General features: G+C 41.7%; 1 protein-coding gene across 3 annotated transcripts in view; it reads right to left on the reverse strand.

Annotated features, from left to right (window-relative positions):
* Positions 1-21,972: 21,972 nt before the first annotated feature.
* LOC147882019 (uncharacterized) overlaps positions 21,973-24,164 on the reverse strand; it is a 49,762-nt gene continuing 47,570 nt past the window's right edge. For all 3 annotated transcript variants that reach the window (XM_087401629.1, XM_087401630.1, XM_087401631.1), the window contains 5 exons: positions 23,315-23,380; positions 23,130-23,204; positions 22,728-22,886; positions 22,382-22,570; positions 21,973-22,266 (listed from right to left, as the gene is read on the reverse strand). In XM_087401629.1, the coding sequence (XP_087257755.1) occupies positions 22,042-22,266; positions 22,382-22,570; positions 22,728-22,886; positions 23,130-23,204; positions 23,315-23,380 (714 nt within the window). In that variant the 3' untranslated portion in view covers positions 21,973-22,041. The remainder of the gene's footprint in view (positions 22,267-22,381; positions 22,571-22,727; positions 22,887-23,129; positions 23,205-23,314; positions 23,381-24,164) is intronic.

Consider the following 24,164-nt stretch of genomic DNA (forward strand, 5'->3'; position numbering starts at 1 on the left):
TATCCCATGAGGATGGCAATGAACATAAGAGAAATATTGCCTTAGTCTCCGCATCAAAATTCATCTTCTGAGCCCGAAGCTGGCTGAAAATAATATTGAATTCATTCAAGTGAGAAGTAATGGAGACCCCTTCCTTCATCTGCAGCTCAAACCACCTCTTCATGAGGTAAACTTTATTAGAGGCAGTTTCCTTCTCATAAGTGGCACACAGTTTCTTCCACAAATCTTCCGTAGTCTACTCATTTACTATTGTGAAATAAACTGACTCTGCAAGATGAAGTCTAATAGTAGACTTTGCTAATGCACTCAACTCATTCCAATCATCCTCATACATATTTGCAGGCTTAGCTTCAATCCCTGCCAAGGGTTTAATCTGCTTCTTTTAAATAAGCACATCCATTATTTGTTCTTTCCACAAAGAAAAGTTTGTCCCATCAAACTTTTTAATGCTAAAAAACTCTTTTTCAGACATGGAAGAGGATGCCATGATGCAAATGAAGCAAAAATCCCAAATGCTAGTGCCTACAAGAGAGAATCACATTAAATACCAGGTGCACCCAAATGTGTATGCCATAATAGAGTGAAAAATCACCAAAACTCATGTCTCAAAGCATCTGACTCATGTGCATATACTATGCATCCATATGAGCAAATCTGGTCCAAAAGAATAAAATAGCATCCATGTGCAAAGCATCCATAAAAATAGCATCCCACAAGGCAATTTGGGCCTATCAGCACATCCAATAAGGACCGTAATGCATCCAAATGGCCTATAAATCATCCACTGCAACCCAATGCACACACAAATGAGCGCACACTGCAACCAGAGTGATCTACATAAGGTATGCTCAAGAAATCATAGTCCTACGGTAATGACCGCTTATGAAAATAGAACCTGAGATGCCTCAAAATATGGGCGCCATTGCATAATGGGACTCAGCAAGAAAATTTGCAAATATCTCTCTTCTGCCGGAACTCCAAAATCCCAACCGATGAGTGAGAAATGGGTCAACACTTATCCACTGCCATGTGGCATAAATCTAAGGTTTCAAAACCTTAGAATGAAAAATGCATAATAGAGAGATGAAATCGAATACACAGAGATCTATAACTCAAAAAATCCTCCACCGAATCGCGTAAGAACTGAAAGGTAGGGGTTTTAAGGCATCCGAAACGCAATGGGATAGACGGTTTTGGAAACCATGGTCTCAATCACTGGGTCCAACACATGGACTGAAAAACGTTTTTGGAAATAGAGCTGTTTGTAAACTCCACCGGAGTGTAAATGATGAGCAACATAGAAGTTTTAGGACCTCCTGAGTCCACTGGAACTGACACATCTGCAAATGGTTGCTCCAAACTTGAGTTCCAACACTCGGGTAGAAAAACGCAGAAACTGACACAGTGAGTCAGAAATCCAATGAAATGATCCCAGATTCAAGAATGAAGGTGTTTCCAAGCTCCTGAAGTGAAGTGGACACCAAAAGCAAGCAATAGTTGCCTCTACAAGTTAATACGAAGTCTCTGTCATCGAACGGAACAGGGAAAAGCTCAAAAAACGACTTTTTCTTTGAAAACACTTAACAGGCTCTCAAAACTACTTGGCAAAACCAAAGTGACTTTTCCAAAGGTTCCTCCAAGGTCTCTACACACTCGGATGCAAGTAAAGTCATCTACAAAGCTTCCCACAGAGCTTCTCCTTCCTCCCACAGAGCTGCTGAGCTTCAAGCATTCACAGACGCTCAGCTAGATCACCCGGGCTCTGATACCAGTTGAGAGTGCTCTCAACGGAAGCAAGAACGGAAGAGGGAGAGAGAGAAACAGAGAGCCACACAAGTTTTGGTGGGTGCAGAACACCCTAATCTTCCTTTTCATTCATTTATATATGTGTTTGAGTATTGTACATAACCGGGGTAAAGGCACAGTGACCTTTAACCCCCACACAAGTCGGTGACATAAATGGACAACAGTCACCCTAGCATATCACGAGTGGAGCTCGATATCTCAACACTCCCCCTCGAGCTCAATCCCAATTCCTGCACACCAAGCAGGTCTCTGAACTTGCGCAGCTTCTCTGCGCCCAATGCCTTCGTGAATATGTCAGCTACCTGATCCTCTGTGCTGACATAAACTAGATCAATAAGACCTAGTAAAACCTTCTCCCGCACATAGTGATAATGCACCTCAATGTGCTTTGTTCTAGCATGATAGACTGGGTTATTTGCCAAGTGTATACTGCTCATGTTGTCACAATAAATGACAACTGGCCCATCTCCCCGATGCATATCATAAAGTAGCTTATGCAACCAAGCTACCTCACATGTAGCCATTGCTGCACCCCTGTACTCAGCCTCTGTGCTCGACAAGGCAACTGTAGGCTGTTTCTTGCTGCTCCAAGTGACTGTAGCACTCCCAAAAGAGAACACATATCCACTGGTAGATCGTCTATCAGAAATACTACCAACCCAATCAGCATCAGTGTATCCATGCAACTGTATCTGAACCCCACTCTCATAAAATAGTCCATACTGCAATGTGGACTTCACATACCTGAGTATGCGTCTAGCCGCATACAAATGCGGTTTCCTTGGAGCCTGCATAAACTGACTTACCAATCCAACAGCATAGCTCAAATCTGGCCTGGTAATAGTCATATAAATCAAACTTCCTACTATGCATCTGTACATAGTAGGGTCTTCCAGAAGCTCACCTGCATCTACACTCCGCTGCACATTCTGCTCCAAAGGAACTGAAATAGGCTTACAGCCCGTCATCCCATATTTGGACAGCATGTCCAATCCATACTGCCTCTGCAAGAGCCGTATCCCACTTGGTGATCTAATCACCTCAATGCCCAAGAAATAACGTAGCTCTCCCAAATCCTTCATCTCAAACTTCTGCTTCAATAGCATTTTCACATGAAGGATATCTTCATCACTATCACCTGTGATGATCAAATCATCAACATAAATGACAAGCAACATAATACCTTTCTCTGTTTTTTTCACATAAAGTGAGAAATCTGCCTTGGAAATCTGAAAGCCAATAGTGACAAGATACTATCCTATCTTGTCAGACCATGCTCTAGGTTCTTGCTTCAAGCCATACAAGGCTTTCTTCAACCTGCAAACAAACTCAGGATGAATAGCATGAACATAACTTGGTGGCTGCTCTATAAAGACCTCTTCTTGTAAATCACCATGCAAAAAGGCATTCTTTACATCCATCTGATGTAAAGACCATCCCTTTGATGCAGCCATAGCAATGACTGCTCTTACGGTTGCCATCCTTGCAACTGGACTCAATGTTTCTTCATAATCAATGCCATATGTCTGTGCATACCCCTTGACAACTAATCTTGCCTTGTATCTATTCACAAAACCATCTACATTGTGCTTCACCTTATAAACCCACTTACAGCCAATTGCATTCTTATCTTTAGGCAAAGGCACCAATTCCCATGTAGCATTTGCTTCCAAGGCATCCATTTCTTCATCCATGGCTTTCTCCCATTTTTCTTTTCCCATGGCTTGGTCAAAAGAAGTGGGTTCTGGTTCCTATATCATGTTGACCATATAGGCATAGTGAATGGCTGTAAATCCATCATATTTCAGCCTATCCACAGGATACCTAGCTCTGGTAGACCTGCACAAAATAGGCTCACTTCTAGATGCTCTAAAAACATCCCTGGTCTTCCTTACTCCAGGTGTAACAACAAAAGGAATACCCAACTCATCATCAATGCTCTGTTCTGAGCCATTGGATTCACCATCCACATAAGAGTGACCTACATTCACATCAAACATGGTCTGATCTACCTTCTCTTTTCCTTTTTGTGATACCTGCATACCACTATCTGCATTGCTTTGAGGAGATTCTCCTGATCTCAATCTACTTGTTCATGGCGAAGTATGTGAACCACTACTAGGGGACACTGCAGGTCCACTAATATTTTGTGATTACTACTGTGAATTCTATGCAGCATTACCATTTTGTGCATTTACATCATCAATCACGTTTATTGGTTTATACTAGATGCTCATCTCATCAAAAACAACATCTCTGCTTACTGTAAATTTATGAGTAGAAGGGTTATAGCATCTATACCCTTTCTGCTATAGAGAATAACCAATAAAGATGCACTTCTCAGCTCTTGGATCCAACTTGGACCTCAACTCATCTGGCACATGAACATAGGCAATGCAACCAAAAATTTTCAAATGAGAAATATTTGGTTTCCTACCAGTATACATCTCCTATGGCATCATGCCATGTATTGCTACAGTGGGAGTCCTGTTCATTATGTAAACTACTGTAGCAACTGCTTCAACCCAATAATAATCTGGTAGGTCTTTTTCATTTAGCATGGCCCGAGATACCTCTCTAATATGCCTGTTTTTCCTTTCTGCAAGTCCATTTTGCTGTGGGGTATGACTGCATGAATATTGCTTCTTTATGCCATGCTCCTCCAAGAACCTTGCAAACTCATTTGAGAGGTACTCTCCCCCTCCATCTAACCCTAGGCATTTTATTTGTAGTCCTATTTCTTTTTCAACCATAGTTTTAAAAGCTTTGAAATGTCCAAACACTTCACTTTTCTTTTTCATAAAATACACCCAAACTTTTATGCTGTAGTCATCAATAAAAGTGACAAAATAATGATAGCCTCCAATAGATGCAGCTTTAGTAGTCCACACATCAGAGTGGATTAATTCCAATGGCTTCTTACTCTCTTGAACATGTCTAGGAAATGGTTTCCTTACCTGTTTTCCAAAATTGACATGCTTCACATACCTTATGCATTTCTGCAACCTTGAATTTAGGCAATCCTGCAACAACATTTTGGTCCTACATTGATTTAAGTCGCTATACATTAACATGACCAATGCGTTTATGCCAGATATCAATATCTGCAACTACACCGGTCCCATGTGCAAGCATTGCTGCACTCAATTCAGGCATGTCCGCATCCAACGTAAACATCCTGCCCTTCTTTTTTCCTTTTGCTATCAAGCAGCCGTTATTTTTCATATCCTCAACAAAGCATCCATGAGGATTAAATCTGACCTGCAAGCCCTGCTCAACCATTTGACCAATAGAAACCAGGTTCTTGGTGATATTTGGGACATGAAATACATCAGATAGGTATTTCTTTTTTCCATCCTGCATAGACAAAGGAATTTTACAAATCTGCACAATAGGATGTGCAGTATCATCACCAGTCTCCACAAATCCTGATCTTTCCATTTTCCTTGCATCCTGCATCCATTCTGCATGACCTATCATGTGGTTTGATGCACCTGAGTCAGCATACCACACATCATTGCTTTCTTCTGCACTTGTCACATAATTGGTCATGTGTTGCACCATAATAGATGCTCATTTCTGTCATTACCCTGTCTACTAGAAGATGCATAATTCCCTTGCTGCAATTTTCCATTCATGATGTCATTCTGCTTTTTATAGCAGTCTTTAGCCATATGACCCATTTTACCACAGTAGTAGCATTCAACATTGTTGTTTGCATTTTGGCCTCTCTGCCATCGACCACGACCTCTTGGGCTCCCCCTGCCTCTAGAATTACCATGTCCTCCTCCATAGGACTGGTTTTCTTGAGTTTGCTGCATATTCTAATTTCTACCATGGCCTCCAGATCGGCTTGCTCTACCTCTGCCTCTACCTCTTCCAGCATTTGAGTAGAAGACAGTTTCTTTTAAAGTTCCTCCTAAAGAAGATGTTGGTAAACTGAAAGGAAAGAGTAGAGTGAACAGAAATTCAAAATACTTGCATATAGAATGAAGAAGAGTGAGGTCCTTATGTAGGCACCTCTTACATGCTCACTGACATCACTGATGACTTCAGAGCTCCACAATCATCTCCTCAATCTACTCCTAGATTCTCTCAATCATCCTATGTGGCTTACCACCACCTAACTGTGCTTATGGGCACCTAACTGTGCCTCTAGCACTTACACATAGAAACCAAGGTGTGCCTGAGGGACACATCTTGAGATATCCCAACAAACCCCCCTCAAGGGAATGCCTCAGGCTATGTCAAGGATACAGCTAGCACAAGGTGTCTCATGCCATCTCATGGTGGTCATGGATCTATCAATGGCTAGGATCTCAAGCTAGCAAGGGTTCCCATGGGTGTAAGGTAAACAAAAGGGATACAAAAAGACCTTCCAATGGTTATCTCCCCTGCATGTACATGCACACAATGTTTGCAGGAGGTACCATGGAGCAACACAAATACACATGGCCTACATCATAAGGTGACCAGAGGTGTTTACAAAACACAATAGTTTATTTCATTCATTTTGGAGGACTATCCAGGCTGAGTACCTTGACTCAACATAAAAAGAGAGATCTGGAGCATACATAGAGATGATTTTAAAAAGCATATCTTCAAAGGATGCCTCATCTTGTGGAGGCACCTCAACTGAAAGTAGATTGGCATTTTCTGTCTTTGAAGTTGCTTCCTTTTTGGCTCTACAAAACTTCTCATGATGATTGTTTTTGCCATAGTGTTTGCATGGATTGATTTTGAAGCAGTCCTTTGAGAGGTGATTTGTCTTCCCACAATGATTGCAAGGTGAAAACTTGCCCTTCTGAATTTTAATGGCATAAGCTGTGTCATTGCCTTTCCTGAGCTCCATGTGCCTTTCTTCTTCTTGGAGAGCAAAGATAATACCTTCAAGATTAGGATTAGGAAGATTTTTCAAAGTGGTAACAATATGATCATAATCTTCAGGCATACTCTTAAGCAACACTGCCATAGCATCATCTGTAGTGATAGGAGAGTTGATAGAAGCAAGTTGAGTCATAAGACTCCGCATGTAATTGACATGGGCTGCCAAAGGAGTGCCACTAACCATCTTCAATTCAAAGAAAGAGATTTTAAGTGATAATTTTGAGATGTGAGAGCTAGCACCAAAAATCATGTCAAGCTTCTGCCAAGCTTATGAAGGAGACTCTAAGTCAGAGCTGTGATGAATATAATCATCTCCTAAAGCAAGAGCAATGATACCATATGCTTTATCCTCTCTAGTGGGATCCCTTGCCGGGAGTGTCGGAGCTGAGGATTCTCCAGCATTGGAGGCTGTAGAAGAAGAAGTTGAAGTCGGTTTGACAAGTCCCCAGAGGTTTTCCCTCATCAATGCGAATTTCACCTTCATCTGCCATGTGTGGAAGCCCTTTCCATTGAACTTATCTATATTCAATATGGTAGCCATGAGAGGGTCTAACCTAGGTATTGGGTAGTGTCTTCTCTCTTACAAGGCTAAAATAACAACTGAAAGGCTTCAAAATATAGGCATTTAATGTAGGAAAGACTTGTGACCAAAATTTAATCAATGATGTTTCTTACATGCTTCACAGAGGTGGCTAAATGAAAGCTTTCCAATCAAAACCAGGTATAGCAACTCCAAGAAAAGCTAAAGCCACAGTTGTACTGATGCTATTCAAAACTTCAAAAACTCAGAAATGCTAAAGTAGCATTTTATGTAGCATCTATTTCAAAACTTTGTCAAAACTGTCAAAAAACAAAGGACTAAATTTGGAGGGCTTGTTTCTTACTCTCCATAGCAAAGGAAAAGGGGGTTTCTGAGGCAAAAGAAAGCTTATATACCATAGAAGGTCCACTGAGGAGAAGGGGCACGAATTCGTGTCAGAGTGCCATAGCTTGCCTCTTCATCTTTGACTGGTTTTTCTCTATTTTTAGATTGAATATGCAGCCATTGCTGCTCAGATTTCAGCATAGGATAGCTCAAGGTATGAAGAAGCTCCCTCTGAAAGGAATTAGAGAAGCATGGAGCAGTCTCAGAGAAAACGCAGGAAGAAAAGTCGACGATCTACATAAAATGACGACGAGCAGAGGCAGTGATTCGTTAATTCCTTGCAGCCAAGGGTTCGCCCCTTTGAGGTGTATCTCCAGTAGGAAGGGCGTGGAGAATGGCAAAGAAACGGAGGAGAACAGGCTTAAGCAAGATTTGGGAAGAAGAGGAAGAGATGGTGAAGAAGAAGATGGAGAAGAAGATGATGATGTGGCATAAATGGGATCAAGGGGGATCAAATGGCTCTGATACCATGTTGGTAAACTGAAAGGAAAGAGTAGAGTGAACACAAATTCAAAATACTTGCATATAGAATGAAGAAGAGTGAGGTCCTTATGTAGGCACCTCTTACATGCTCATTGACATCACTGATGACTTCAGAGCTCCATAATCATCTCCTCAATCTGCTCCTAGATTCTCTCAATCATCCTATGTGGCTTACCACCACCTAACTGTGCTTATGGGCACCTAACTGTGCCTCTCGCACTCACACATAGAAACCAAGGTGTGCTTGAGACATACACCTTGAGATATCCCAATAGAAGATGCACCACCATTTCTCTGCTCTTCAGAAATTAGAAGAGCAAACAACTCCTCGAAATTTGGAAATTTTTCACGGACGGCAATGGATGTCCGGAACTGTGCATAATCCTTTCCTAGACCATTCAAGGTCACAAAAACTAAATCATCATCTTCCACTGGCAACCCAATGGAAGCAAGTGCATCTGCAATTTTCTTCACCTTCATGTGGTAGTCATTGATGCTCATATTTTCTCTCTGCACATTGTGCAACTCCTGCTTGAGCTGCATTTTTTTGGCTTGCGTATTTGTGCTATAAATTTTTGCCAAAGTATCCCATGCCTCCTTTGGCATACTTGCATCCTGAATATGCACAATCATAGAAGCTGAAATACTGATAGACAGCCAGTACATAACTTTTCTGGCTCTCTCATGCCATCCTTTAAATGCCTGCATTTCCTGTTGATTGGGAACATTAGGAAGAACTGGTTCTTCTTCATTTCCTGTAATGAACTCCCAATAGCCTTTTCCCATAAGGAAATTTGTCATTCTAAACTTCCATGCTTGGAAGTTGTTCTTGTCAAGCTTTTCAGTGACAATTTGTGAAAGAGAATCAGACGCCATTACATAACACTGCAAAATATTTTGTCACTGCAAAAGACAGTTTCTGCCTCACAAGGGCAAATTTGCAAAACTGACGAAAGTGGTATTTGACCACATAGTCACTTCCTAGTGATGATTTTGCATCAACAGGCAATAAGGATGATTCTGGAACTCCCAATATCTCTGCACATAGGCATACGATGCAATTTTTATGGCAACTTTTCACCGACTTGTAGAGCAGTGGTTGCACAGGAAAAATAGGGCCTTTTTCTCAGTGCTTGCGGAGAACTTCCGCCTCCAAAACGGGCCCCAAAATGCCCTCTCGCCACACCGTGAAGGGCGTCTCAATCTGAGACAATGCACTCTTGCACTTTTTGGCTGTGCTACCTGCTGAGATTTGCTCCCAAACTCGAAAAAAGGAAAGCAACACTGGTCCTCTTACCAGGACACCACAAACTTGGTTTGCTTTCTTGAGCTCCTTACCATGAGCCAAGCTCTGATAACATGTGAAGATAGTGGGAGAGAAGGAAGGAGTCTCACTTGCGACTTTCTCACATACACAATGGGGGAATACACACAAAGGTGGAGGCTGAAAATAGTTTTCCTCTTCTTAGTTGTGTAAGCCAAAAGAACTCTAGTACAAAGAAATAGAAGAACCCTATATGTGCATCTCAAACCAAACTTAGCTAACTAAGGTGGCATACTAACTGAGCCACGAACTAGAGTACATAAGGATAGCTGTCATCCAGCTATTATTCATGGGCGGTGTACCAACCACATCTGTAGCTAACAAGTCACTAACATAAATGCACAAATATCACGAGTGGAGCTCGATATCTCAACACATACATGTCTCCATTCTTATTTGATAAACTTACTAAAGCCTATATTAATTTCCCTCAGGGTGTCACCCAAATCCAAAAAGCCATACTAGATTAGAAAATCAATAAGTAACCTCTTAATTGAAAACATTTCAAGTAGAGGGTTATTAAATAGTGCATGAATGAAGAGATTATAATTCTTTCTCTTAGTCAACAAATTTTTCCTACTATGTGGTCACTGGTAATACCAAGATACTTCTCGTATGGGATCACATACATGTCACCAATTAATCCTTGTCATCATAAAGCAGATGTTGAACAGAAAGGTTCTTAGCTTATTGAAACATCATAACATGATTCGGGTGTCCGATTACAGAAAGTGTAAACATATCATGCACAAGGAATTGGGTAGGCAAAAAGCTTAGATAAAATAATGAAGACGATTTTAAAACTCACAGTTTCTGAAAATAGAGTAGATTGGGACACAAAACTGGATTTGATTTTGTGGGCATTCAAGATAGCATTTAAATCAAGTACTAGGATGACACCCCAATGACATCATTCAAATTAGTGTATGGAATAGAGGCAGTGGTTGCCAACGAAGTGTGTCACTACCAATTTGCAACGTTTTGTAGAAAAAATAAGTCCAAAGGAGTTGATGGAATCTTTACACTATAAGTTAGACAATTGGAGGAGAATCGACTACAAAGCTGGTCCACAGCACAAATAATTCAAGAGCACAAAAAAGAATGGGTAGAGAGCAATATTAAATTCAAACTATTCAAAGAAGGAGATTGGGCTCTCATGTTCAATGCCAGGTTGGGGAAATTTTTGGGGAAGGTGAAGTTGAGGTATGATGGACCATTTAGGATTATGGAAGATCTAGACCCAGGGCACATATGCATGGAAATGTGTCATTTAAGCCAGTGAATGGTTTCCAACTCAACATGACTTGGATACGGCTAGTCCTTGGAATGTTGCATGGCTAGAATGCTGATTAGAGACATCCCATGAAAGGAGATAGGCAAGTTGTTGGCAGAAGTGGGATATACATAGGAAGACATAGAAGGGGTCATGGCAAAAAAGAAAGTCTTGCAAGGAGCCTTGGTGGTTGTTGTAGAACAGAAGGAAGAGGAGCCAGGCTGTGCTCAAAACAGCTACAAGGCAACCATACCCTAAGGATAAAAAAGAAGCATGGGAGACTGAAAAGAAAGAAGAGGTAAATGCAAAATAGGATAATCAGATTGATAGTCCTAGAGACCTTAAACATGGTCGAAGCCTTATGCATCAATCTCCACTTGCAAAAGATGATGTGGATAGCAGGGAAAATGTTTTGGAAGAAGAGGAGAACTAGTAGGAGGAAGAGCCAAGCACTTTTAATGAGGCACATGTAGCCCTTTTTGTATTACAGAAGTTTTAGACACAACAAAGATTACAATTTGTTGGCATGGACAAAGTCTATAATCAATTGTGGGAATTGAAGGATGACAATGATATCCTTTTGCATTAGAACCAGCATTTGAAGTAGGATCTATAGTACAAAGTAGAAGAACAAAAACTTTTGGTTTTGAGTTGGAACAGTTAGTGGTGGATCAAATGAAAGGTAAGTTGCAAGAGAAGGATAAAGTCAAGAAATATCTTCATAAATGGTCCCTATAAGTCCAACACGGTTTTTAGTGGAAATGGGAACATTGGCAAAGTAGAATAGGAAGATAATATCAAAAAATATAATGCTCAAAGAAAAACTAGCAGCTTTAGTCCCAGTAGAGGAACAATTAAGGGCAATGCCATGAAGAGAAGCAGTAGAACTATTTGGGACATTCAACCTAATGTAGAATTGATAGAGATGTAGAATAAGTTGTCTGAGTATATGATAGACCTATGGTCACAAGTGAGCACCAATCTATTGCACTTACAAGAACCACCAATTTAGTTTTGTGACTAGCATACTAAAAATGTGTCTAAATTTTTACTTCATATGGAAGAACAAGAATTAAGAAAATAATTTTACATGCTCAGATCCAAAGTATCCAAAATTGAGAGTTTAAAAGAGAGAATATCTTTTCTACTGGAAAATTTCAAACGGTATATCAAAGAGCAACTTGAGACATCATCAACTCAATTTGCATCACCAAGTAAACCCTTTGTAGCACTTTCTCCTATTGAACTAAAAAAAATTTTGAATATAGAAGAAACCAATGTTGAGGTAGGGTTCAATGAATCAAATTGTTTCATAGAAAAAGAGGCAACTACCACATTGATGATGGCAAAAACAATGGGATTGACAGAGCACAATGAGTGACAAATAGGAAAAGGCAGGTGATGTGACCTTAGCACTAGAGATAGAAAATTCATTAGATGTTCTCGTAGTAGAGAAGATAGTGCTTAATGCTAAAATCAACTTGTTGTGGATGATGGATGACATGCTAACACAATGCAAGGACCAATTACACAACTAATTCATTACATCACTTCGGATCTCAAGGAAGATGAGAATGACCAAGCAAATGACTTTTCACAAAAAGAAGAAATGATGGTAGTGAATATTTTCATTGACAATAAGAATACTTAAGCAAATTCACATCTTAGTTTTAGTTAGTATTTATAGTTTTGAATGCATATTTTAGTTTGCACAATTTATATTTATACTAAAGCATATATTTAGATGTTGACAGATATATAGACATTCAGATGTTGATAGATACACAAATTTTAAACACACTTGCATTATTTTGATATCTGTTTCGACCTAGGGGAATAGTGAATGGATGTGTATGGGATCTATTGGTATCTTTGTACTGCACCAAGCTATGCTAGTGGATAATCACATGGATGTGATGATTACATCAGGGAAGGAGTTTCACTAAATTTTGAAGGTAAGAAGTTTGAAGTTTTTATGGGTTCGAGTCCAAAAATTTGGTCCAAATTCCTATCCATTGAGTGTGCAAGGCGTTAACTGGGAGTTTAGTAAACCTAAAAGCATATCCAAAATGGTTTAAATATGTTTGCAATTAGAATGTTGTAATCGTCTAAAAACTACTTATCGGGTTTATCTCTGCCACATCAGCAAAGAGTTGTATCTTTGAGTGAGTGTTGTGCTCTATTTCTTTGATTATGAATGAAGAATCACATCAGAATACAATTTATTGTATATTGTGTTGTGCCTTTACTATTTTGATGTGATGCTCTATTAATCCGACTATTCTTTTGTCTTTGAGATGCAAGAGAAAGAAATGTGCCATTGTATTTGCAACTGAGTGATCTTGTGAATTCTACATGATCCGACAGAATGTATTGCCAATCCAAATATTTTTTTTTGCATGTATATCAGTGTCTTGTATTCCATTAATAGGATTTAGCAAGAGAGCATCCAATGCGCTAGGCACAATTGGTTTTATAGCTCCTGTTCCCACATTCACCTTGACTGCGGTGTCGTGATTCTGGATTGTTAGTCTATTAGTTCCCCAGTCATGGAGGACTGATGATTCCCATAACCAAGGACATCCCAATAAGATTTGATAGGATTTTTTGGGGGGATCCAAGATTGTGAATTCAAGGGAAAAGCAGACTCCTGCGACCTTTGTGGACACACCATTTACTATTCCCAAGGGTTTAGCCTGTGAATCATCGGCAAGGTGTATGTTGAAATTAGCCTTTTGCATTGGTGGGAGACCCCATTTATCATAGAGCTCCTTTGATAGGACATTTACACCTACTCCACCATCCACTATGGCTTGGACTTCATTATATGCCTTGTGGATCAAAGGCACAGTAATGTTGTGTCTGTCATCTCTCTCACCCATCTGCACAGGGATATCTTCGATGTCACTCATAGGTGGAGAGGGATTTGCGAGTTCAATCCATCCTTTGCATGGATGTTTTTATAGAAGTTATACATATATATTAATATAAAATCTAGGCAAAATTTTATTGATGTACTATTTTTTGTTTCACAATATTGATAGAACATAGTATGATTCTATATATTTTCTTTATAATTTTAAAGTAATCCTATTGAAACTTTCAAATTTTTCATGTAAAATTATCAAATCTTGGTAAATGTTTCAAACTTTTATTTTTATCGGGGCATAAAACTGTCAAAACCAATATAAAGTTTCACTTCTTAATGAAACTAACATGAAAAAATTCATGCATGATCCTAGCCCTTTTAGAGTCTCGATGAAAGTCTCAAGCCCATCTATCTAGAGACCAAACTGTGTTGGACAACCCTGTTTGACCCTAATAGTGCTCATGATCTCCTTTGGCCCCTATCCAAACTCTGCCCTGACCCTCATAAAGTTCCATGATTGCCCATATGATCTCCTAACCATATCCCAGGTCTTGCAAGCATTCAATGAGTTGCACTCTCGACACTGTGTCAAAGGCTTTGTAGAAATCTATAAAGTAGTAATAAACTCGTTGTCTCCATGCTCTAGCCTCCTCAATGACCCCTCAACGTGTAAGTATATGATCCAAGATTGCATGGCCAATCCAAAAACCATCCTATCCCTTGGTGCAGAGTACACATGCCTCTGCAAGCCCACTAACTATTGTGTCAAAGCCCTTATGCATATATCTTGGACATGAGTTGAATCATAATGGTCTTGTAGTTTTTTGGGCTCATCAGACCCTACCTTGTGGATGGGAGTGATGGTTGTAAGGGTCTAGTGAGGAAAGCCCCCTACCTTGTGAATGGGAGTGATGGTGGTAAGGGTCCAAGCATGACAAAAGCTAGTGTAGATTGCTTCATTAAAAAGCTTTGCTAAGATCGAGGCCATAAAACTAATTCCATAGGCCGCATGAACTCTATACATAGTGTCTCATGATCTTCGCCGACCATTATGGATTCATATGGATTAAGATACATAGGGGTGATTGTTGCATATCATAGGGATGATTGTTGCATATCATAGATGATCACAGATTACTTATCTAATTTTCATTTTACTTTCTAGGCATTGCTTGGACACATATGACAATCCCACCACATAAACGTATACCCAGCTCTTAGCTCTTAACCCCATTATACATAGTGAGCTTCTTATCATTCACTTGAAAGAGTGACTAATCTTGTTAGATTGCCTTATAATAACAAGATCATGTATCTACCATTGTCTAGTTTCTGAGAATAAACATAGTGGTCTAAGTGACATCTACGAAAACCTTGCTCTACCATAAACCTATCAAACTTTAAATACCACTGCCTTGGAGCTTGCTTTAAACCATACAGACTTTTCTTCAACCTCGTATCCCTTGGCTACTACATATAAATCTCTTCATTTAACCTTATTTAGAGCAACATTGAGAGAGACTCATATCAAAGCATGGAGGGGTCACATATTGCGCATTACATGGTAATCCTTCTTATATTGAAAATTCATGCATTAACCTTATGTCAATTTATGTTAATAACATGATGTTTATGTTTACAACATGTTCTTTATGTGCACAAACCGTGTTTTGTTTAGAAATGAGGGCCTTTGCCCATTTTGAATACTCAAGGCATGGAGAAATCACACTATAGAAAAAAGGCATCATACTCTAACAAGGCATGGTGGTAGTGGTGTCACCTGTAGTAGCAACGTGCTACATGAAATGTATAGATATTTGCTAGGTAGGACTCTCAAGAGAGAAGGAAAAGGAACCAAGATTTGCAAAGTAGCTTATCTCTTGACGAAGACAAGGAGATGTGCTGCTTGGAAGTCATTTAGAAGGAGTCAAGGTGTTGTGCTTTGGATGTAACATAGAATCTAATTAGGGAACCATTGGATCCATAGAGAACGCAAAGCTACTCATTGAATGAAAAATGTTCTATGATGAATAAAGTGAATTGTTTGGAGTCCATCACTTTCTCTAAATTTGGGGGGTGTGTGTTTTTTAGAGAGTCTCGTTTTAACATTCTGTGTGTGTTTTTTGGACACCCCTCCCTAATGCTCTCTTTCATCTTTATCGATTTGGTGAATAAAGTTTATTTTTTACTCCATCTTGTCAATTTGGCAGCAAATTTAATTTTCTATAAAGATTGTAGCATAATTCTCTGTTAGAAATGACCCAACAGAGGGTACACGCAGTGGAAGACTTATAGTAATGCCCAGGAGCTCACACAGTGTGCGGTGTGGGTGTGGAATCACAAACTTCTTTACTTAATGTGCGTCACATAGATGTGCAGACTCATCAATAGACAATGAACCAACCAGATAGAGAAACCACCAAAATATATATTTCCGTCCACAAATATGGACACAATACAAAAGAGATAGATCCAGAGTCCCACCAATGATGTGGTCCTCTGATCTTACCACAAGGTCCTTCTTCTATCTGCTGGCTATCTCTAGACTCGAGTCCGCGTGCTCGACCTCGAGCTTCTGTAGACTTTCCGTCCAGATCCCTTCCACCTTGCTGTCTTTGCACCAGCCTAGGTGGGCAGCTCTTCCAGCTCTCAATCTGCAGCTCCTTGTCACCTTCTTCACCTCCTGATATATAGGCCCAAGAGAGGGTTCCTTGGCTGCTCCAATCTGCTAGTTCTTGCTGCTGCAAGTGATGTGAAGTGAGGCCTCAAGGACCTCCTTTTATAGGGCCCCAAGGGCTGGTAAAAATACCGACCAGCCTACAGTAGACTGGCCGACCAGTCTGTGGCTAGTCCAGCCCTATAAGGGCTCACAACCCGGGGCTTTTATGGCCCAAACCTCCAGGGCCTTTGGCCCTCCATTCAAGGCAGGGGTCCAGCCTATATAAGGCATGCCTTCTGCCCATTGATAGCCATATTTAGTGCTCCACATCTGCGCCTGCACATCTTGCCATAATTGCGCCTCTGCCAGGCCCTCTCCCAGTTCCGTACAGAGCCGTACACCCTGTAGATGTCAGCGTCATGTGATTGCTTTTTATTCCGGGTTCCTTGTGCTGGCTACTGCTTCGCCTTTTGCTGTTGCAGATCCATCCTAGCTCCAGGTACCCTCCATCTCTTTGATTCTTGCCCACATGGCATCCAATCAGATGCCCATGTGACAGACACTCAAACCCTAGGTTCACCCCCCCATGCTCTCCTCATATGGGGGCTTACAGATGGGGAGGTGACCTTTCCAACACCCTCTCTCACCGACACATCTCGGCCCAATGCCTACACGTTCGATGACAATGCTCCAGTAACTCCCTGGTTGTAGTCCTCTTGAACCTTTCGGCGTCAAAATCTTTTCCTGCCTTTTCATCCAGTGGCTCCTGCTCCACCAGGTCTGGTTCCGCTTCCGCACACCATCCTAGTACACAGGTCCATCTTTGGTAGCACCTCCTGGTACCACCTCCTTTAGTCACGTTCCCGCCTCTGAACTCGAGCAATCCAGCCGTCACGATCTTCCAGTCGTCCCCCTCATAATGAGTGAACAACCTGCAGTCTTCCAAGCACCATGCTCTGAGGGTCTGTTTCAATCGGTCCTTCCAGTGGCAAGGTCTGCAACCAATGAATATTTCCAGATAACCTGGACCATGAACTCTCGCTGAGTTCTCAAGCAGGTACCCTTCTGGCTTCAGTACTCTTTGTCCATCACCTTCTAGCAATCTGCGTCCAAGATTTGAAGAAGCACCAATACTTCCCCTTCTGCCTTCGAAGAAGGCCAATTCCTTCCAATCTCTTATCACCTGAGACAAATGAAGAGCAGAGTCTCTCCACAGCATGCTATAAAGGCTCAAATGCAGAATATTAAATACATACCAAACTGTGATACTGCTTGAATGTTCGCTCTGAAAGCAAACTCTCATTGAGGTACCCATCAAGCGCTTGTGTAATCCTGTACTGTCCCCTTCTGAACTCCAGCATCCATCTAACCATGAGACCCCAGGGCCTTCCATGGAATCCACTCTCGTGTCAATGTCAACAGCCACACCTGGAAGGTACCAAGCGTTCCATGCTGTCCTTCACCTTCACAAAGGCATCTGACTCCTTGTCGACCCACATCTCTATGTCAGACATCCTCACTGTGATTTCTGGATCAACATATCTGACCTCAGTAACACTCGGTGATGTCACCAGGAACAACTCCTTGATTACCACATTTGCTTTGGCCTCTCCCTCTGAATCTGAGTCAGACTTCTTTTTGTTTTTCAGATCCGCCTTTTTCTTTCTGCAGTCCTTTGCAAAATGTCCTGGCGTATCACAATTAGAATACTTCTTCTTATGCTTCCTCTTCGAAGTCCCCTCGTCGTTAGAGTCGTCTTTCTTGGACTTGCCACCGTTGGGCTTGCCCTTTCCTTTGCCAACGAAATCCTTTGCCAACATCGCCTTGTCGTCTCTGTCCTCGTCGTAGAGCTTCTCCCGAGCTTCCTCCTGTAGCAGTAACGGACCCAACTCCTCAAACGTCAGGGGTTTGGTCCTCTGTCCTGCTGTCACAGCCATAACAAAGCTTTTGAAACTCCGAGGCAGTCTCCTCAGTACCATCAAGGCCAAATGGCATGAGTCTGTCTTCTGACCAATTGCTGCCAGCTGATCCCTCACCACCTTGACCTTCGTCAAATGGCTATGTACCATATCTCCTTCTTCCATATCAAGATTGTAGAGTTGATGCTGAAGAAGCACAATCCGGGAGGTGTTGTCCATCTCGTACAGATCCTTCAGGGTGGCCCACGCCTCTACTGACATCTCGACCAACTGGATATGTGGAAGAACGGAGTCCGCCGTAGTCCCTATGATTATCGCCAAGGCATGGGCATCTCTGTCTTCCCAAGCTTCAAGCTCCTCTCTGTCTACTGCCATGAGTATCTCCCCTTTCCTATCCACCATGTCCTCCGGCTTCAACTCCACTCCCGTGGTCAGCTTCCACAACTTCCGAGCCACTAAATGACTCCGGATTTACACTTTCCAAATCGGGTAATTAGTCCTGTCCAGGTTCCCAGACTCTCGAAAGTTAGAGATAGTAAAAGAGAGAAAACTGGGGGAGGAGGAAGGGAAAGCAGGGGCTGAAGAGGCTGTAGAGGTCGACATCTCTGTTGCTTATACCACACAGCAAAGTCAATTAAACTCAATTTCAGTAAACCAGAACTCCGAACGCACCTGACTGAACCTGAGTCACCCTCCTTCTCGCAAGGGCACAATCCTCCAGTCGTGAAGGTTGATTCCCTAGAGCTTCTGAATTAGGGTCGTCCTTCAGCAAGGTCCCTGCCTTCAGGCTCCCACACCTGTGAGCCTCCTACTTGGGCTCTGATACCATGTTAGAAATGACCCAACAGAGGGTACACGCAGCGGAAGACTTATAGTAATGCCCAGGAGCTCACACAATGTGCGGTGTGGGTGTGGAATCACAAACTTCTTTACTTAATGTGCGTCACATAGATGTGCAGACTCATCAATAGACAATGAACCAACCAAAAAGAGAAACCACCAAAATATATATTTCCGTCCACAAATATGGACACAATACAAAAGAGACAGATCCAGAGTCCCACCAATGATGTGGTCCTCTGATCTTACCATAAGGTCCTTCTCCCATCTGCTGGCTATCTCTAGACTTGAGTCCGCGTGCTCCCCACCTCGAGCTTCTGTAGACTTTCCGTCCAGATCCCTTCCACCTTGCTGTCTTTGCACCAGCCTAGGTGGGCAGCTCTTCCAGCTCTCAGTCTGCAGCTCCTTGTCACCTTCTTCACCTCTTGATATACAAGAGAGGGTTCCTTGGCTGCTCCAATCTGCTGGTTCCTGCTGCTGCAAGTGATGTGAAGTGAGGCCTAAAGGACCTCCTATTATAGGGCCCCAAGGACTGGTAAAAATACCGACCAGCCTGCAACAGACTGGCCGACCAGTCTGTGGCTGGTTCAGCCCTATAAGGACTCACAACCCGAGGCTTTTATGGCCCAAACTTCCAAGGCCTTTGGCCCTCCATTCAAGGCAGGGGTCCAGCCTATATAAGGCATGCCTTCTGCCCACTGATAGCCATATTTGCTGCTCCACATCTACGCCTGCACATCCTGCCATAACTGCGCCTCTGCCAAGCCCTCTCCCAGTTCCGTACAGAGCCGTACACCTTGTAGATGTCAGCGTCATATGATTGCTTTTTATTCCGAGTTCCTTGTGCTGGCTACTGCTTCGCCTTTTGCTGCTGTAGATCCATCCTAGCTCCAGGTACCCTCCATCTCTTTGATTCTTGCCCACATGGCATCCAATCAGATGCCCATGTGACAGACACTCAAACCCTAGGTTCACCCCCCCCATGCTCTCCTCATATGGGGGCTTACAAATGGGGAGGTGACCTTTCCAACATTCTCTTTGAAAATGCATCCTAAAAAAGATAAATCAATTGGAACTTGTTAAATTTAAGAATATAAAAAGTCAATAAATAAGAGAACAAGAGTGTTCAAACATAGTTTTAATAATTATCCTCACAATTTGTGTATTTACATTCCTACCAAACTGTAAACTACCATATTACTTATTTTATCTCATAGAGACTTTGGTTTTTATGGTTTGCATCTTTCTAGTAAAGATTCCTAATGCGCATTTTCGCCCTTGGTCTAGCATTGACTTTGTGAGAATACTTTGGACGTGTGATTTAAGGTATTGGATAGGGGCTTTCCCCCTCTTTACATGCTTTTCAAAACAAATTTGGGGAGTCGTTAATGTACCATGTTTCAAGTGTATACATGGATGACCAAGTATATTATGCCAAAAAAAGTTTAGAATATTCAAGACCAAAGGATGGTCCGACAGGTTACCACTAAGGTTAAACAAGGCCATGAGGGGACACCTCATCATCCAAAGGTCCAAATCCTTGCTTAGTTAAATGCCACTAAAGAGCCCTCATATCATCCTTCCCACCTACCTGCTTTTTTTAGTGCATTCCCCTTTGAGCAAGGCATTGTCTCTAAACTTGAGTTGCCTATCGAAGAACCTTCTAGGATGAAGGGAAACTTATGGATGCACTAGTATGCACGGAACAAATTTTCTTGGACTTCAAGGGAAGGTTAATCCTATTGAGCCAAAGGTCACTAAACCGAAGAAACTTACCCCCTTCGAGGCAATTTCATTTGCACACAAGGTTCGTGAAGAAGAGTATGGGTACTCTAATGCAAAGATCTTGGAGATTCTTGAGGGTGTAAATTGCAAGAGATCCCTTACAATGGAAAATCTTTCTATGAGGTGGGCAAAAAGCGTTGTCTTGAGATCCCCTTGCAGCTATTAGCAGTGAGATGGTGCAGCTCACCTCAACGCAAACTACCCCTTCTTCTCTAACAAGCACCCCCTCTTTTAAGGGTGCACCTACTTATAGGTTTTTGGGTCAAGGGGTTCTTTTTGGCCCAGCTAGATTCCAAGGGCTCAATTCCTTGGTCACGTAGATTCTCTATTCCAAGGGCCCAATTCCTCCATCACATTTAGAGTATGCCATCTAGGTAGAGTTTCCAGAGCTCCCACGCAGGAAGGCCTGCATAAGCCCCAACAATAGTATGTCACCCTCCCACAATATTCTCCCAAAGCACACTGGTTTCTACAAAAGCGTTCTAAATCTCTCCCAAATAACTTTGATATAAAGGCAAGAGGTGTGGCACCAGAAGGCTGCATCTATGGAAAGCAGGCTGACCTAGAAGGGAGGTCTTGAGCTGAAAGGGAACATTGGTAAAGCCTACATAGCCTTCGCAGCAAGGCAAACTGCCAATAAATTGACCTGTGATCTGAACTGAAAGAGGAGGTAACCATGAAACACCCCCCCGCTCCTGTAACATAGAAGCAGGAATGCAAGCAGCTCTTTAGAGGGGAGCATCCTGCTTGTTACTCCATGTGAATACTTTCAAGGCCTCATTATGAAGCTAAGCTAAACACTCAACAGATGGCTACGCTCCACAGATAGGGGCTGAACAAACTCACCAAAGGAACTTGTTGACCAAGACTTGGCCATTCAAAGCATACATACAAACAATTCACAGAGTTTCAGTCATCTATCAATTTGGACAGCTTACCGGATTGGGCTGCAACTGCAGTTTCAAGTCTGACACTAATTTATTAATGATTGGTTTGGTTAAAATTTGAACCTTTGTTAGATGTGTAATTATGTGCTGTACTTAATGGGAGGTATCTTTCGTTTTTTCCATTTTCTGTGGAATAATGCAGGTGTTCTTTTGCATTCAAGCATTCAAGCACGTATAATGTGGGGTGTCCCAATTTTTTTAGTCTTGTTCCCACAATTCCCAGTCCATGGGCAGAATTAGAATTGGACTGGAAGTTCGCTGAGATAACGAGAGACAATTAATTATGATCTGCCAGTGGAAAGAATACAAAAACAGCATACAAAATCAAGATCTTGAACTTTGCTTTTTAGGTCTTTGATCAATAAAAGCCATGCGGCGATGCGCATAATCAAATACAAGAATAAAATTTTTCAGCATTTCAGCACAAAGGATCCCCGCACAATATCCAGATAGACCCATTTTCTGGCCGCTTTTGTTAGGGACAAGAGCTACCACATCAGAAAATGTGTAGCCTGCTATTTCAAAATTCCCCACATTTCCATAGTCGGCCTGCAATACAATTTTTATGATATCAATAGGGTTATGGTCTACCATTTAGATTCCACCCGAGTTCGTGACATAAGAGCAGGTGTCCATAAAGGTGAGAATAATCCCCATCACATACCTGAGACACAACCAGTCGTCTTCCTCGAAACATTGTAGGAGTATCTGCTTCCGGATCATCAAAGCCTTGTACAAGATTACTTGGGAACATCAAGCTTGCACCAGCAGCTCCAGAGTCCAACATCAACATCACATCTCGACCGTTGACCTTTGCTAGCACATGTGGAACATTGTCAAACAGGAACATTCTCTGCCACAAGCCAATGAAACATTTGCTGTAAATGGGATAGTCAACAACTTACAGAGCAACATGCCATGCTGAAAGTAGTTTCATCATTTCTTTATATCTCTCTTTGGGTAAAGCAGGGGGTAACCATTTTAAAAACAAGATAGGTCGAAAGACAGACCTGCCACCGTAAATTTTTTGTTCTTGACAATGCTTTATATTCTGCAGGGTCATACAAAGATAGGGTCCGGTGCTTGGGAGACATCTCAATGATAAAACCATAGAACATATCAAACCCACACAACCCATCAACATCCTTTAGCAGCTTATCTATATTGACCTGCATCATTGATTCACACCACAGATGACAACAGGGTAAGTCTTGGTTCCATTGCCAAAACCGTGAACCAACTAAATGCTTCCCCAACTGTGTGCCTATGAGAACAAGGTCCACATGGTATTACAGAATTCAGAGAGTATAATAAATAACTCCACCAGAACATAATTGAACAGTAGATAAGTAAAACCACCCAGCAGGCATGGTACCCATTGTTCAGATAAAATGAATGTTGTGCTGATTCACCTCCATAAACATAGGATCTGTCAATTTCAAGGGTCCAAGTTGAAAGCTTGTTCCACGAAAAAATTGGGTCTTCATCTGCCATACAGGTAATCTTGTTACTATTGGTCCATGGACAAATACTTTATGTGTCACCTACAGATGACTGGCGCTGAACAATGCTTGATCCTTGGGCTCTTTTCACTTACCACGCCCCCACCAGAAATGCTAGTTGCATATACCTCTCCAAAACTATGCATGCCAAGTTGCATCGCCTGCTCATTACAAGGAAACGTCACGATTCTTCAATGCTTAAAACATGGACTTACTTGATTTTCAAAGAAAGAAAGACAGACTGAAGCATAAAATGCAATTAAAGCAGCATGTTGCGTATGTCAATTCGATGACTCGAAAAACTAATCATGTCATTAACTTATCGTTCTTATGAATTGGCAAATCCTGCTTTATTCCCAAGCCTAGCCTTGTACACAAAAGCATGCAGGTGCAGTCCTCACAGGTTTCTTACAAAGCTTTAACTGGTGAACCTATCCATGCACATGATATCACTACTGATACCCTAATGCAGAAATAATGTAATAGGCGAGATGTCTGACCTTGCTCTCTATTATCACTTTACTGTGTGGAATGAATGAATTCTAACGAGGAAGATACAAAAGAACTCATTCACTTTTCTGTCCGAGCTTGTGAGAAATGAGGCAAGATTGGACTGCAATGTATACTCTCCCCCCCCCCTCCTTTCCCCCCCACTTTCCCCCTTTCCCCCTTCCAGTAGAGAGTATGTGTTGTGTTTAATACTCAGCCAAAAGGCTGAGTACAACTGTGGCCTGTTGGGTGTGTGGATTTGTATGTGAGAGCATATTTGTACACTATGGTCTACATCCATCGTTGGGCACTGATGACATCAGTGGGGATGTCATAGTAGATAGTCCTTGCTACACGTGATGGAGTTTATGGTTTTCAACCTTGGAAGTAACTATCATGAATTGAAACTTCACTTGTGTTGCGTTTATAGAGGATCAGTTTGGGCATGTTCCTGGA

The sequence above is a fragment of the Dipteris shenzhenensis genome, chromosome 30, assembly GCF_047967505.1.
Source record: "Dipteris shenzhenensis isolate YYH24624 ecotype China chromosome 30, Dip_SZ_1.0, whole genome shotgun sequence".
Taxonomy (NCBI): Eukaryota; Viridiplantae; Streptophyta; class Polypodiopsida; order Gleicheniales; family Dipteridaceae; genus Dipteris; species Dipteris shenzhenensis.